The sequence below is a fragment of the Hevea brasiliensis genome, chromosome 9 (assembly GCF_030052815.1).
Source record: "Hevea brasiliensis isolate MT/VB/25A 57/8 chromosome 9, ASM3005281v1, whole genome shotgun sequence".
Lineage (NCBI taxonomy): Eukaryota > Viridiplantae > Streptophyta > Magnoliopsida > Malpighiales > Euphorbiaceae > Hevea > Hevea brasiliensis.
Genome location: NC_079501.1, coordinates 5635681 through 5653088, shown reverse-complemented (window position 1 = coordinate 5653088; position 17408 = coordinate 5635681). Strand labels below are relative to the sequence as shown.

At 31.0% G+C, this 17408-nt stretch overlaps 2 protein-coding genes across 2 annotated transcripts; both read left to right on the top strand.

The window, feature by feature from the left end:
• The first annotated feature begins 1052 nt into the window (after nt 1-1052).
• Nucleotides 1053-3798, top strand: LOC110653407 (uncharacterized). Its single transcript, XM_021809025.2, has one exon. It carries the CDS (start codon nt 1532-1534, stop codon nt 3641-3643), a length of 2112 nt encoding a protein of 703 aa, XP_021664717.2. The 5' UTR covers nt 1053-1531; the 3' UTR covers nt 3644-3798.
• A 10671-nt stretch (nt 3799-14469) lies between these two features.
• Nucleotides 14470-17329, top strand: LOC110653405 (S-adenosylmethionine synthase 1). The gene is made up of 2 exons (XM_021809022.2): nt 14470-14636; nt 15868-17329. Exon 2 carries the CDS (start codon nt 15877-15879, stop codon nt 17056-17058), a length of 1182 nt encoding a protein of 393 aa, XP_021664714.1. The 5' UTR covers nt 14470-14636; nt 15868-15876; the 3' UTR covers nt 17059-17329.
• Nucleotides 17330-17408: the final 79 nt, after the last annotated feature.

The window sequence follows — 17408 nt, the reverse complement described above, 5'->3', positions numbered from 1 at the left end:
CTAGCAAAGAAAAGACGACGACATTACATCTGAAATAAAGAAGACCGCTGTTTTTTTTTTTATTTTTTTATTTTTGGGTTATCATTCGTTAAGATCAATTATTAAAAAACATGGGCCTAGAACACAAATAAACAATGTGAAGAACCAAGAGGCCCTGCATTCAGAGACCAACCCAAACACAAAAGGCAGTCCAAATACGAGAACTGGTTGGTTTATAAAATATTTATTCGTGTTTTGGACGCGAAATTACCATTTCAAGGGAAACATGATGGAAATGTGCACAAGTTTATGGTTATGTGTTTTTGCATGTACTAGTTGCCATGTACAGTATCCATTGCGCACACGATAGCATAGTTGAAATTAGAATAAGGCTCAATTACTCCTATTGGAGGAAGATTCAATTTAATCTATTTTTAATTTTTAGTTCAATTTATCCCATAAATTTTAGTTTATGTTCAAATTAACTCAATTGATTAATATGTGTCATTTTTTAATATTTAATTATTTATTAATATTAAAATATTATTTTTATATTATATAATTATTTAAATAAAAAATAAAAATATTATTTTTATTATTTAATATTATTAATTAAACTGAAAATATAAAAAAATTATCTTTATATTGTCATATAATTAATTAAAATTTTTATTAATTTTAATTATTTAAATGAAAAAATATAATTTTTATATTTCATGCTTTTAATTTAAAATTAGAAAATTATAATTAAATAAAATTAAAAATATAAAAATATTATTTTTTTGTTTTCATATTATTAATTAATATTAAAAAAGTAAAATATAAAAATAACTAATTATAGTTAATTAATTAAGATAAAAAAAAATATTAACTAAACAATTAACATTAAAAAATAATTAATTTTAAAAATATTTAAAAAAATTAAAAAAAAAAAGCAACTCACACACACACTAAAGTGGGGAGTGAATTACACATTTCTCAAAATTGAGCTAAATTATACATAAATTAAAATTTTTAAATTAAATTAAACCAATAAATACATGAAACAAATTGAACCTTATTCCAGTTGGAATTTGATACTTGCGAACCAAGTTTTGGGAAAATTATTTGTTGAAAATTTAATTGTGATCTATCGATAACGTGGCATAAAGTAGATTTGGACTGCAAAATTTTTTTCCCTTTCATTAAAATCGATATTATGTCTGTCTAGAATGAACTTAATAATATTGGAATCTACATTTTAATAGCATGAGGTATTAAAGTTGAATTAAAACTCAATTAAAGTTAAACAAATAATAAGTATTTTGTTACTTGTGAAGGATTTGTTTCAATAAACAATAGGACAATGGAATAATAGGCCAGTTGGGTAGTTGATGCAAAATAAATAGCTCTCTGGAATTTCAAAATTTGATTCCGTTCCAATCTTCAGTTCACACTCTGTCCCTCCCTCCCACGTTATCTCTTTGGTATGGAGGATGCCTAGTCTGACTTCTTGTCCAATTTGCTATTTAATTCTATAGCAAGGCGAGAAAACCAGTCAACAACGACAGAAATGCTACGTCATCTCACACGCATGTATTTCAATCTCTATCGTGTCGCTGCTTCTTCAAAAACCCAGTCATTCACTTACTCCTCACACTCATCTCTTCTTACCCACACCCACTCTCACACTCACACTAACACACTCATCCCGATGGATCTCCAAGGTACCATCGTCTTCACCACCGTTGGCCGTCCTAACTATGGCTTTGACGTTTTCTCCATCAAACTGCCCTCCAATTTAAATCACTCCAAATTCTCCAATTCCGATGAACTTCGCCTTACTGACGGCATCTCCATCAATTTTAACGCCCAATTCATCCATGAACACGATCAAGCTATTGTCTTCGTCTCCGAACGAACTGGTTACCCCGGAATTTACCTGTCACGATCTGGACTTCCCAAATTGGAGCAGCTTCCATCTGTCCTGGAGAGCCTTTTCCATGATCGTCCGATCATCAAGCATAATCGCCTCTACTTCGTATCAGCTCATGAACAGCCCGATCAACCTTTCAGAAGTTGGAGCGCTCTTTACTCCATCGATCTTAATCATCAAAAGAAGGATGCTACTCGTTTGACCTCTCATGGAGTTGTTGATTACAGTCCCGCTATTTCTTCTAGTGGGAAATTCGTAGCTGTTGCATCTTATGGGTCTCGTCCTTGGGGTGGCGAATTTCATGAGCTCTATACGGATATAGTCGTTTTCAAAGAAAGCAATCCGGATAAACGAGTGGTGGTTTGTGAAAGAGGTGGATGGCCCACCTGGTCAGGTGACTCGACGATTTATTTCCACCGTCAAGCTGAGGATGGGTGGTGGAGTATTTTCCAGGTAAATTTCCCTGAAGAAGTCCACTTCTCCGGGTTTCCAAACGCTGCTCTTAGGGTTACTCCGCCAGGGGTTCATTGCTTTACTCCTGCGGCCTTCCAGGATGGTAAAAGAATTGCCGTAGCGACTCGGCGGCACAACAACAATTATAGGCACATCGAGATATTTGATCTTGCGTCAAGGACTTTTTATCCGGTGACTGAATCACTGAATCCGAGTTTCCATCATTACAACCCCTTTGTTTCTCCAGACTCCTCTCTTCTCGGGTATCACCGGTTTAGAGGTGAATCAACTCCCGGCGAGTCAAGGATTCCAAATCTTGAACCGATTATGTCTCCAATCAAAGATCTAAGGATGCTGAGAAACAACGGATCATTTCCCTCATTTTCCCCTGCCGGTGATCTCATAACCTTCAATCCCGACTTTGATGAGAATGGGGGTGTAAAAATCGTCAAATCGGACGGTTCAAAACGATGGACCTTAATCAAGAACCGAATGGCCTTCTACAACTCGTGGAGTCCCACTGAGAACGCCATCTTCACATCTCTGGGCCCAATCTTTGAGTCGGTAAAAAAAACGGTGCAGATTGCACGTGTGACGTTTGATCGTTCAGATCTTAACAGTGATCGCGAAGAGATCAAATGCGACGTAAAGATCCTGACGAGAGAGGACACAGGCAATAACGCCTTCCCATCATGCTCGCCAGATGGCAAGTCGCTTGTGTTCCGGTCTGGCCGATCTGGCCACAAGAACCTATATATAATTGACGCTGTTAACGGAGAGTTTAACGGTGGTATACGTCGGTTAACGGAGGGACCCTGGATTGACACTATGCCTTGTTGGTCACCAACGGGAGACCTCATAGCATTTTCTTCAAATAGACACAATCCAGATAATACAGATGCATTTAGCATCTACGTCATAAAACCGGACGGCTCTGATCTCAAGAGAATCCACGTGGCAGGACCAGCAGGATCGAGCGAGGTGGACAGGGAGAGGATAAACCACGTGTGTTTCAGCAAGGATGGGGAATGGCTATTGTTCACCGCTAATATAGGTGGCGTCACGGCTGAGCCAGTGTCGTGGCCAAATCAGTTTCAGCCATATGGGGATTTGTATTTGGTGAGGTTGGATGGGAGGGGATTGAGGAGGCTGACATGGAATGGATACGAAAATGGGACACCGGCATGGCACTCTGGGAACAATCTGGACTTGGGCCGTCTGTGCCTGGACGAGGATGTTGGGCATAAGCTCACGGGCCAGTTCGATGAGCCATTGTGGCTAACCTGTGATATCTAAAATCTAATGACACCGTCATGGAAATTTGATTAGTGGTTTATTATATTGATGTTAATAATTAACCACTATTGTTTTTTTTTTAAAAAAAAAATTGTATTCATATGAATAAGAAATATGTTTAAATAAAGTAAAATAGTTATTTGTGTTTTTTCAAATGTTTGAGATTGATATGTTGTTAACTTGTCTCGCAGGAATAGGAGAAATTTTAATGAACTGATAGTTTTATATAAAGTAATAGTGGGTCAATAAAAAATTATAATGAGTTATTAAATTTAAAAAAAAAGTATTATTAAAATAAAATTAAAAGTGATTAATTTTAATTTAATAAAATTATTTTTACAATAAATAAATTATTTAATATAGAATCATTATTTTAAATTTTTATCCCCAAAAATAGCAATAATGGAATAAAGAACACATCCAAGTCCTCATTTTGCAGAGTTAAGTAAATTATTAATTTTACAATAATATAATTTATTTTTTTTAATGTATTTTACTCAAATCCTGCGACCTGTCGGCACATAGCTGTCAGCGCTAGTCTTTCCCCCTTTTTTTTTTTTTTATTTTACATTTTTGTAGGACTAGGACTCCAAGGGAAATGCATGAATTCTTGTCAACATCTGAGCTCCACATGAAGTTTAATTATGGCCCAGACACCAGATGCACATAGCAATACTAGGCGATTTACAATGGTGAGAATTGCATGCTAATAGTTTAAGGTTGCAGATAAGAAGTACTAGCATGATCGAAGGTCTTCTCACTGCTGTAACAAATGTACAGAAACCGATCCTCGAGAGTCCATTAGATAAGCTGCAGATTGTTACGCAAAATCACAGCACCCTTCTTTGGAATGAAACTAACAGCCTTTCATAACATGGCAAAGGTTTCAGGGTCAGCTGATAGCTCCGCTGTGTCCCAACCATAGTCACTTGGGAATTTACCGGTCTAATAAGATGGAGGCTCACCAAAGAGTTGTACCAAGGTACTTGACACGATCAGGACGGTACAAGGGGCTCCAAGAGGAAGCAACGTGGCTTTCCTGCCGTCTTCCTCATTGCATTCAGTTTCCTATTTTTACCCTGAACAATAAAACCTTTTCCAGCAGCATTAAAATGAAAATGTAATCTTTTTCAAATCAAACATTTTTGTCTCTTTCTCAGTCAAATGAAGCACTACTATTTTTAAATTGCGTTAGGTTCCTATTTTTTTAAATTAAATGGAACATTAAATAAAATTTCATATATTATTAATATAGTACTACCCGGTAAATGGTACGGATTCTTAAGTTCAAGAAAAAGATACATCACTTTGGCATTTGGCATTCAGGTAAAAGTCAGGTGTTTGGGCAAGTTTATGAAGTGTCCAAGTAAGATATCAAAGTATTCGGATAGTCCACAAAGCGCTGGATAAGACATGTTTGGATGGGTCGGATAAAATAATTACTTGGATCAGGACAGCGTGTGTATAACAAAATGATGATCGGATATCAATTAGCTACATGTTAGGTAATATTTCCGCAAAAGGTGAAATTAAATGGGCTGACATGAACTAGTAAAATTCTGAATAAATCAAGAAAGGTACTTAAATATAAACTATATCAATATTTAAAGTACGCAATCATTTTTTTTTATTGGTATTTACTTTTTTTATTGGTATTTACTTTTTTTAATATTTATTAATTTGAGCTTCGCAATAACTTAACTCAGAGCATCGTAGTGACTTAACTCAGATAATCGACCTTATGTAACTTTTCAATGAACCACCAACTTGAGAATCTCAGACAACATCAGTTATTATAAATTTATTCAACACTTTCAATATCTTTAAATTTTCAAAATCTTTCAGAAGGGCAGTTTCCCCATTTATTATAAGCTTGGCTCCGCCATTGTTTAAGGCCATGTTGACTAATTCAACTAATTCAGGTGGCCGCTCACCATTTTTACATGGGAAGGTAAAGGATAGAAGAAACCCTTTTTATTAATTTCAAATGAATGGGTTGCTACCGGTTATACAGAAATAAGGGTACTCTAACTATTTATTTGTCTTTTAAATTTTTAGTGATAAATAGAAAATGATCTAGATATTACGTTGAAATAAATAATTAAAGATAAATATTGTAATTAAATAATTATTAATCTTTAATTTAATATTTAATAACAAATTCAATTACCTTAATAATAATTTAAAGTCAAAATAAGTACACAGGTTAGTAATAAAACTGAACCACTATTAAAATTATGTCAATTTTAATAATTTTTATTTATATACAATCCACATATACACGCTCTACACATTCAATGTAATAACCTAAAAAAAAAAAAAAGGAAGGGAAGTGATAATGGCGTGTAGCAGTGGGCTACACCTACTGTCAGCTGCTACTGCAGCCAATAAAAAAAAATAAATAAATATATATCTCTCTCTCTCTCCCCAACTTTCTTTCTCTCCCTCCCATCACTCTCTTTTCTCTCCCTTCCTTTTGCAGCTACCGGAGACCATCACCTACCACCATCGCCGGCGAGGATTCCCCCACCACCCCACGACATTAGTGCACCACCATCTAATCGAAGAAGCACCAGAAGCAGCGCCAAGTGATGGAGGAGAGAGAAAAACGCGGGCACAGGGCAGCCAACTTCCAGGCGCCATTTCAACTTTATCCGACGTCCGATCAAGGTGATTCAGGTGGCGTTGGAGAGCTTGTTTTGAGAGCTTTCTTTTGATACCCATTTTGCAACATTTGATGGTCGAATAAGTGAAATATGGAGGAGAGAAATTTCTGGTTTTTTAAGCTTTTTGGTCAGATCTAGGGCGATTCGACTATTAGATTGATGATCCGAGACCACCTATGGACTGAGGAAGAAGAGAAGAACATTATGATATGATCAGATCTGGCAGATTTCGCCGCCCGCTGGCCACCTTGCACGGTGGTTTCGGCGGTGGCTCCAGCGAGCTTTGGGGATGATTCAACTTTCAGAGGTTTTTTTATAAATTTTTAGAATTTTTGAGACACAGATAAGTTTTGGGTAAGATTATTTTTATTATTTATCAATATGTGGTGCTTAAATGCAGTGTTTCTTAAAAAAAAATGGAGAAAAATTCTAAGAAAAATATATGATGAAGATAAAATTATTTGGAGATGTTTTATGGTATTTGTTAAATTTTTAAGTGATTGTGGAACATTTTTGAAAAATATATGTGGGTTTTAGTTAGATTTTTAGCATCTGAGCATATAAGATCATCTGAATTTATGGTATTTAAATTTTATATGATTGGTTGAAGCTTGAGGATTGAGCAGTTAAATATGTGAATGTTGATTTGGGTTGAATTAGTAACATATTAGCTATTGAGAACTTATGGAATTGAGTAATATTCTTGAATAAAAATTTATAAAATATTTATGGATGATTAGAAAATTACAATTCCTTTTGCGATAACTTTATAACCTTATTAAGGACCGCGGAGCAAAATTTTAGAATTTGTAGAGCTTGTTTAAGTGGATTTTTACAAAATGTCAATTATAGGAACTACAACATAATTTTTTAAGTTTATGACTATTGTCTGATTTGGAGGGCCCAAGAGAGGCCATATGATGTTGATGAGATGTGCTTGTGGAAATTGAGATTTAAAAGTGTTATTTAAATATTTTTGCTAGTTGGGCAGGTCTTAGGTATAGGGAAAATTCTGTCAAATTTTTAGCATAAATTAGAATGTGTTTGCCTTTTTAAATTTATTTTTATTGAATTAGCACTAATAAATTCACAATAAAAATTATGTAGGTGATTAGGGTCAATCATCTTCCTTCACCCAACCTCTACAGTGATATCTGGTATATTGTGAGTAAAATATTAATTTTAATTATAATTTCAATATCATTATATGTTTAGGTATGTCCATGCATCACTTATAAATATGTATTTACGTAGTTAAATGCTATGCATGTTTTATATGCATTCTTAATTGATGAAGTGCCATGTATATTGTTTTATGGTAATTTGGAGTAGTGTGAGTGTGTTTGCGTGCGTGTGGTGTGATATTGGATATGGACAGGACGGGTAGACGCGGCTAGAGCTTGACTCGCTGGGACCCGATCCTTTATGGATAAGTTGGGGTAGGTACGACTCGAGATGATCTCACTGGCCCTCGCATTTTGTTTATTAAGCGAATGTCTGGCTTGAGAGATACTCGCTGATAGAGTTTGAATTAAGATAGCTGTATAGGAGATTAGCTCCCATGTTCGTACTGTTTGAATATTATATGGGTGTGTGAGTACTCAAAATTACCTTTTTGCTGTTATGATGTGATTTGTATGAAAATTATGATGGTGTTGCATTCCACTCTTTATGATGCATTAGCTTTAGATAGCTATAAAAATTGTACTTAAAATGGGTATTTTACTCTCTAAGTCGAAAGCTCACTTTTGTTCATCCTATTTTTTCAAACTATAGGAATAGACATTTTTTAAGAATAACATGTTTCTTTCCTCGCAGGTTATCAATAATTACTTAATATTATTATTATTCACTAAATTTGTAATTTAGAACTCGGCATGTACTAGCAGTAATATTAATATTGTCAGGGACTTATGAATTTAAGTTTTGTATTAATAAATGAAAAATTTTTATGATTTTTAAATAGCTCGTAAATGATGTAATAGGGTTGAACTAGGCTCCTCTAATTTTAATTTCTGATTATTATTGGGTTAAGTTGATCTGAAATAAAATTATAATAGTTTAATTTAAATTATTCTAATTTTAATTTCTGATTATTATTGGGTTAAGTTGATCTGAAATAAAATTATAATAGTTTAATTTAAATTATTTTATTATGCACGTTAGGCCTAAATTGTGGTCAGATCATGAATTTAGGAACAATAAAATTTACTATAAGCCTTAAGAGTTTTATACCAATCTAAATTTTAGTGCTAATTCGGCCATAAATTTGATCGTGACATTCAATGTAAAATTTTAAAAGAATGGTCCAAATAATCATTGAGCATGCCCCATGTGAGACCTCAATCAATGGGGATAGAAATGCCCAGGCACACACACTATTTTGGTTTTTATTTTTTACTGCTCTAACTATTGGCCAAGTGTAATCACATATGACAGTTTTTTAATTATTTGGTTAAATTTATTTATCATTTCCTACTTATTAAATTTATTTTTTCATATTGAGCAAAGGAAAATATATCTATATTAAAAAAAAAAGGTCAACTATTATAATTTTACTACACACTTGTCTAATATAATAAAATTAATGGTTTAGTATAAAAAAAATGATCTGGAAAGCATTTTCTTTCATTGAATTATGGATGAGTGCCTGGATTTTTACCCACCAAAGCCACTCAAATTCCACTTTTTTTATTTTATTTTTTTAAAAGATGAAAACATGATTCAATTTTATTGCAATAAAAGCGAAGCACAAATTAATAGTGCGATATGGTCTATTTTTAATTATATTATCTATTTAATAATTATTAATGAATTTAATGATAATTAAATTCATTAATAAAATAAATTTTATTATAAAAAAAAATAAAGTTGTGATTAAAACTTTTCAGTGTTAGAGTAGCAAGAGGAAAACTTTATTCAAATATTATCTATAAATATGTAAAATTTATTTTTTATTATCAAATAAATCAAAGAGTGAAGTATACAGCTTATTTATTGATTAATTTATATGTTAAATATTTTAAATTATTTATATTATTTTTTATATAAATTATTAATTTTATTTATATAAAAAATTAAATTTTTATTTTTTAATTTTTAATTAATGAAATATATTTTATTTTATTTTATTATATATAAAATGGAGTGACGTAGACAAGAATTTCCATCTTACCGTACCAACAACAGACAAGAGAGCAAGTGGCGGTTGGCCCAAGCTTTTGGGAAATCCTTGTTGGTCATTTCGTGGGTGGGAACCGCACCTAGCTTTTCCCCCAACAAATCCCAACTGCCCCACTTCTCTGGTTGTTGCCACGTCGTTTCCCTCATAAACTCATCTCTTCACGGCTGGCTAAGCTTAGCTCCTGGAGTGGTCCCATACGAATAATAATAATAATAATAATATTATTATTATTATTTAATTTTCTAAATAATCTTATTATCACGTACCAAATAAAACCCAAATGCATCCTTTGGGCTATTTTATTCGTATTTGGTTGGTGGCCAAACCTGACATTGACTTTTTAACCATACGATCTTTCAAACGATGGCTTTGTTGATTTCTCACCTTAATTCTCTCAAAACAATTTTAAAAAACATGATTATATCATTTCAATTCACATTTTTATTTTTTATTTTCTCACCAACCGCTGGTTCTCTGAAGGGTTAGGTTGGAGAAAGCGATGCTAATTAATCTCCCCTTAAAATCATCATTCAAATTTCATCGCCTTGTTGTGACCTTTAAAACAGTATTTAATGTTTTAATCATAATTAATGAAATATTTATGATATAAATAGAGTATTTTAATTAATATTAAAAAAATAATAATATTATTTTTATATTTAATAATTATTTTTTTAAATTCACTATATAAATATTTAAATATTAACCGTTAATATCTAACAGTAAAATAGTTGATAATTATTATAATAATTTATAACTATTATAACCGGTAATATTATTTAAAAAAAAACATATGCATCAAATTACATTTTATTTTTAATTTATTGTGTTAACTTAATAATTAAGAAGTGAGAAGCTTGATTTGGCTTAATATAATGACTAAGGGCATATACACTTGGCAGAATTAGGTTAGGTTCAAATTTTTACTCCTCTAATTAGGAATGGTAAGGGATTAAGTTTTTGTGCATATTTGATCTGATCAAACCATAATAAATTGAGTTTAAGTAATATATAATCAAATTTGAAATAAATTTAAATTTTAAGTTTAATACTTATAATGGGTTCAGATTTTATATGTCGATTATCAATTACTCAAACTCGATTATATAAATATTTAATTAAATATAAAATATTTATTTTTTATAATAATACTAATAATTTTTTTTATATAAAATAGAATTTAAATATTTTATTAATTTGTTAAGATTTTAAAATATAAACTATAAATAAAAATAATTTTTATTTAAATTATAATTAAATGATTCAAATATTTTTAAATAATAATAATTGGGTTTGAAATAGATTTAAGTTGTTGATAATAAATTGTAATTAGATTTAGATTTTAAAAATATTAATCAGATTTAAATTTAAATAGAGTGAATTTTATAAATACTTTATCTGTTATCCTTCCTAGCCCTAGTCCCTCATTAAAGGAAAAAAAAGTGTGAAATAAAATAAAAACATGCTTAAGCTATTGTTGTGATTAGTTTTTGATACTATGCCTCTGTAGTGTCGGCAGCATCTAATATGACAAAAACACCCATGGCAACACCAATGGACAAGCGTTCCAACAAGGACAGCTTTGTACTTTCAAATCGTTCTTTAAATTACTAGCTTGTACACAGGTCTAAAGACCATAATCTCCTATAAACTTACTTTTCAAATAATTTTCTTCAATCAATCAAATATTTATCTCCATTTTTTTTTCCTTGACAATTTCTCGTCTCCTCAGTCATCGAATCAACATAAAATATACCAACAGCGTATAAAAATAAAAAATTTAATTTAAAATAAAATTTTTAATTTATAAGTCAAATTAAAAATAAATAATTAATTATTTAATAAAATTACTTAAAAATAATTTTTACATAATTTAAGTATTTAATTAAGGGACTATTTGATTTAACTGTTAGATACAATGAATAATCGTTAGTCAGTGTTAGTTGATAATTAATAATTAATGATAGTCGATTTATATTAAGCATTTAATAAAATTATATTTAGTTGTTGTTATTGATATGTAAAATGAGTAATAAAGATATATATCATATAATTTATTTAATTATTGAAATAAAAATAAAATTATTATATTATATTATTTATTTTATTATTAAATTAAATATATAATTTTTAATTTAATATAGTATACTATTTATTATATTATTAAAATAAATTTAATATACTATATTATTTATTTTATTATTAAAATAAATATATAATTATTGATTTATTATATTATATTACTTATTTTATTATTAAAATAAGAAAATAATTAAATTCTTTAAAAGTAATTAAATAACTTTAAAATTGTAAATATAAAATAATAGAATAATTATTATTATTGATAAAAAAAACTTATAGCTAATTTTAAGTTTCTAGATATAAAAATGTATTTTTTCATAATAAACAAATATTTTATATTTTATGTTATTAATAAAAACATATTTTAATAAAGTTGCATTAATTAAGATGTTAATATTATAAATAAAAAAATAAAATTATCAAGAATATTAATTTTTGAATTATATAAAAAAATATGTAATTAAAATAAAAAATAAAATAAAATAAATTATCGATAAACAATTTTAAAAATAGAGCTGATGCAAATTACATGTATTATATTAGTTACCTATTAGCTATCATATCTATTTTTTTAAATTTACCAAACACTATAATTCACTATTTTGGGTATCCATTAACTATCAGTTACGCTCAAAAGATGAGCCAAACACCTTCTATAATGTGCTTAAAAGTAATTTAATTAGTTAAAATTATAAAAAATGATATATGATTAAGTGTCATAGTTGTTAAAATGAAGGTAATGTTAATATTTTTAAAAATTATTAGTATAATATAATTTTTTATTTGATCAAATAATAATTTTAAAATAAGTAAATAAGTTATAAGTAAGGTATTATTAGTTATGACTTGTGATTAATTTTAAGTAATTTTATAATTTATAAATTAAATTAAATATTAATCTATTTATGTCTTTTTTTTATTTATAAATAAATTTAATCAACTAATAAATTAAATGAAATATCTTTAACATATCCTAAATGTTTATTTTTGTTGAATGGATTCGACATTTAATAACCCCATATACATACGACCATGTTGATTCAAATTAATTTTTTATTTTTAAAATAATTTTTATTATCTCTAATTTTAATTTATTTTTAAAAAAATTTGCATAAATATTTTTTAAATAAAAAATTATAAAATTACTTTTTTATCCTGTACCCTCTATCTTTCCCCTCCTTACTTTTTCTTTACCCCTCTCACACTCAATTTGATGATTATTAATTAACAAAAATAATTTATTTTTATATAATTTTTTCATTAAATTTATCAATAAAATTATTTATTAATTTATATTTTACAAAAAGGACATGTAAAAATTTAAAATTTTTAAAATAAAATTTAAAATTTAAAATCTTATTTTATAATAATAATTTAAATATTTAATTTAAACAAATATCATTTTTTTATTAATTTTTTAAAAAGGAATGAACGCAGGCGTAAATGTGTTCAGGTTCATTCTTCCCCTTTCTCTCATCTGGTGAAAGGCCAAGACCAACGTCGAGTAGCAAACCGACGAAGCAGTGGACACCAGGGACCTTTAGTAGCTGGTTCGATGGCTTGGAGGCGCCAACAAACACGTTGGACAGTGAGAGATGTCGTGATTTAAACATTATTACTAAACATATATTAGTTATAAAATTTTTATTTTTTAAAAAAATTTATACTGTTACAAATAATAACTATATAATTAATAATTTATTGATAATTTTAATAAAAAAATATTTATTAATAAATAATTATTAATTAATTTAATTATAAAAATGATGGGGAAATAGAAGGAATTCCGGAGAGAGGCAAAAAGGATGATTTCATTCCTTTTAATTGATAAATTTGTTATTACAAGCTAAGATATTTTGTGGAAACAAAATTAAAATTTGTGTTTTTTTTTTTTAATAATTTAAAATTGAGAGATAAAAGGAAAATAATTATTAAAATTGAGAGATTGATCAGTAAAAATTACTCTAATGTTAAAGTTATAAAATATTTTTACATTAAAATAAAATATCATATATATTAAGATAAATAATTTATATATATATATATATATTAAATTAGACTAATCTTATAAATGGTACATATTTTATTTGCACTAATTGTACTTTTACTTCGAAAAAAAAAGCTGTATTTTTATTTTTAAGGAAAAAAGAAAAAAAGGGTGATGGGGGCCCACTGGATATTGAAACACGGATTTCACTGCGTGTGGGATTAACCCACTAGCCTTCCCAGCTACCAAACCTAACTCCAACGCTATGTTTGCATAGATAGAAAATAAAAGAGAAAAAAAAAATTAAGAGTAAAATAATTTTATTTTTTATTATTTTGTATTTAGATTAATAAAAAATAAGAGAGTTAAAAGATTTGAGAAAAAAAAAGTTTTTAATCCTTTTTAACTTTTTCTTTAAAATGAAGAAAAAGTGAAAAAAAATATAAAAAATTATAAATACACCTTCATATTATATAAATTTTTATTTTTTAATTTAAAAAATAAAATTATAATTTTATTATTTATAAAATAATTTTTTTCTCTTATATTTTTCTTTTTCTATCTATTTTTTTTATTAAATATAAAAAAATATATATTTTACTTTTATTATTATTAATTTTTTTGTTTTTCTCCTTTTATCTTCCTTCCTCCAATCCAAACATAACGCAGGTCCACAAGGAACCAAGCCAATGGCTCAAGCCACCCACCGAAAAGGGTTGGTGAATGACCGGCCATCCCTGTTAATTTTCATAAATAAAATTTTTTCATACCTAAAATATAATCAGCACTCCGATGTCTCTCTCTCCCACCAACCCCAACTAATCCCACGCCTCCAAATTCTGACATCCAACGGCTATATTTTGTCCCCAAAACAATTGGCACCTCAGTTGCATATTCCCCAATAGATTAAAGGAATCTTAACCGCTCCATCCGGTTACCGGTTGGGAGGCCATTTGGTCTATAAATAGGGTTGTCAGAAGGACGAAACTGTCGAGCAGCTCTCGGTACCGCTTGTTTTGGGGTCTGGTTATAAGTGCGCAAAGGTCCGGATCCGTACTCTGACTCTAGTCCAAGGTACCTTTGGTTACTCTTCTCCAGGGATTTTTATGCTATTTCATTGTTTTGTTCATGGATTCTTGCTTATGTGGATTGAAAATGATTTTGTTGCTTCTCAGAATGCTTCTCTAGTGTTTCTTGCTTTAACGAGCTATTATTTTAGTATGTTTGGCACAAATGCTACAGATCTGGTTGCTTTTAGTTGTTTCATATATCAGTTTTATGTTTGGGTTTGACTTGGCTTTTGTGATTTTACAGCTTTTTAACGGTTTGTTTTGGGAGATTTGAAGATCCGAAAGAGAATTTGAACTTTTGAAAATATCATGCTTGGCATGACGTTGGACCACTCTATGTAGAAGTTATTGACATTATCACCTGTTTGGAATTTCAACAAGAATTCTAGTAGGAGTTTTTTTTGTGGTGTCTAATAGCCTGATTTTACCTGTGTTTCCCATCATTTTCAGTATAATAAAGCAGATCTGATGGTATTTTCCATTTTGACAGCTCTGTGGTTGTTTTTTTTTTTTTTTTTAAGAATCTATACCATTTTTTGCATATTGGATACTTTCCATTATGTCAATATGGTATAGATCTAGTTGGTTTTCATTTTGTATTTATCAGTTATGGGACTCGTAATATAGTGCTTTCTGAGATGCAGCTAGAAAAGAGCACTTGCCCTTTCTACTTCAATTAGCCTTGATGTGTCGGTAGGGGATTTCTGTTTTTAATTAATTATTGATGAACAGGGTAAGGGAGAGAGAAAAGGGGGTGGGGGGAGGAATAAGAAAATTGTTACAAAGCAGGACAACCCTGAAATTCACAAAAAGTCAAAAGATACTTGACTATAGCCTTTTGGTTTTAGAGCTAATATTTTCATCGTGCTGTTTCGTTTGAGTTCCCTTATTGGAAATCTATTATGGAAATTCTATTTCTACAAATAGATGGCTACATCCACACCGCGAGGTCCATTATTGAGTTTGAGATCTGTTATGATTTTATCTTATTTCCCAGTGCTTAAAGATTTATTAGGTATTTGTTCTCTCTGTAATTCAGTAATTGGTCTCATCCTCTTGTACATGGATTCTCCCCTTTTGTGAACTTTTCTCATAAATTTGAAAGATAATTATGAGGAGAATATATTTGTTTTTGTTCTCTATGTTATATTCTCACGCATTTAAGCAAGCTTAGATTTCACGGACTTGCTTTTCATCATTATTATTAAGGTGACTACTGCCTTTGTGATATGCAGCTGAAGAAAATGGAGACTTTTCTCTTCACCTCTGAGTCTGTGAACGAAGGCCACCCTGACAAACTCTGTGACCAGATCTCTGATGCAGTACTAGATGCCTGCCTTGAGCAGGATCCTGACAGCAAGGTTGCCTGTGAAACATGCACTAAGACCAACATGGTCATGGTCTTTGGAGAGATTACCACCAAGGCCAAGGTAGACTATGAGAAGATAGTTCGTGACACATGCCGCGCCATTGGATTTGTTTCAGATGATGTTGGTCTTGATGCTGACAAATGCAAGGTCCTAGTTAACATTGAGCAGCAAAGCCCTGATATTGCTCAGGGTGTACATGGCCACTTCACCAAGCGCCCAGAAGAGATTGGTGCTGGTGACCAGGGCCATATGTTTGGTTATGCCACTGATGAGACCCCTGAATATATGCCATTGAGCCATGTCCTCGCCACCAAGCTTGGGGCTCGGCTTACTGAGGTTAGGAAGAATGGCACCTGCCCATGGCTAAGACCTGATGGTAAGACTCAGGTTACTGTGGAGTACTACAACGACAATGGTGCCATGGTCCCAGTGCGTGTCCACACTGTCCTTATCTCTACCCAGCATGATGAGACTGTCACAAATGATGAGATTGCTGCTGACCTGAAGGAGCATGTCATTAAGCCTGTCATCCCTGAGAAGTATCTTGATGAGAAGACCATCTTCCACCTAAACCCATCAGGGCGTTTTGTCATTGGTGGCCCTCACGGTGATGCAGGACTCACTGGACGCAAGATCATTATAGACACCTATGGTGGCTGGGGAGCCCATGGTGGTGGTGCTTTTTCAGGAAAGGACCCAACTAAGGTGGACAGGAGTGGTGCTTATATTGTTAGGCAGGCAGCGAAGAGTATTGTAGCAAATGGTCTTGCTCGCAGGTGTATTGTGCAGGTCTCCTATGCCATTGGTGTGCCAGAGCCTTTGTCAGTCTTTGTGGACACCTATGGAACTGGAAAGATTCCTGACAAGGAGATTCTCAAGATTGTGAAGGAGAACTTTGACTTTAGACCTGGAATGATCACCATCAACCTTGATCTCAAGAGGGGAGGCAACAGCAGGTTCTTGAAGACAGCTGCATACGGACACTTTGGAAGGGATGACCCAGACTTCACCTGGGAGGTTGTCAAGCCCCTCAAGTGGGAGAAGCCTCAAGCTTAAGAGTGATTTATCCTATTCCTGCTGTCAATGCTTGGATTGTTTTCTTACTGCTGCACTACAAATCTAATGATCAAATCTCATACTTAACGATGCACTATTCAATGTTCTTTCTTTCTTTTCTTTTTTTCTTTTTTTTCCTTTTTTCCCCCTTTTTACCAGTGTTGGTGCTCTAAAAATGTAAGAGAATTTTGTTTAAATTGATACTGGAAGTAATGAGCTGCCTTGGCAGCAGGACAGCAGCAAAAGGTATTAACGTGTTCTTTTGGCAAAAGATTGTTTTACTTCTCTGTGTGGCCATACTGTTGAATGTTGTGTTCATTGCAAATTTATGTCAGAGATGGCTCTATTTC

Excerpts from the sequence above, each read along its gene's own strand:
- LOC110653407 (XM_021809025.2), top strand. The coding sequence starts at position 1,532 with ATGCTACGTCATCTCACACGCATGTATTTCAATCTCTATCGTGTCGCT.
- LOC110653405 (XM_021809022.2), top strand. The coding sequence starts at position 15,877 with ATGGAGACTTTTCTCTTCACCTCTGAGTCTGTGAACGAAGGCCACCCT.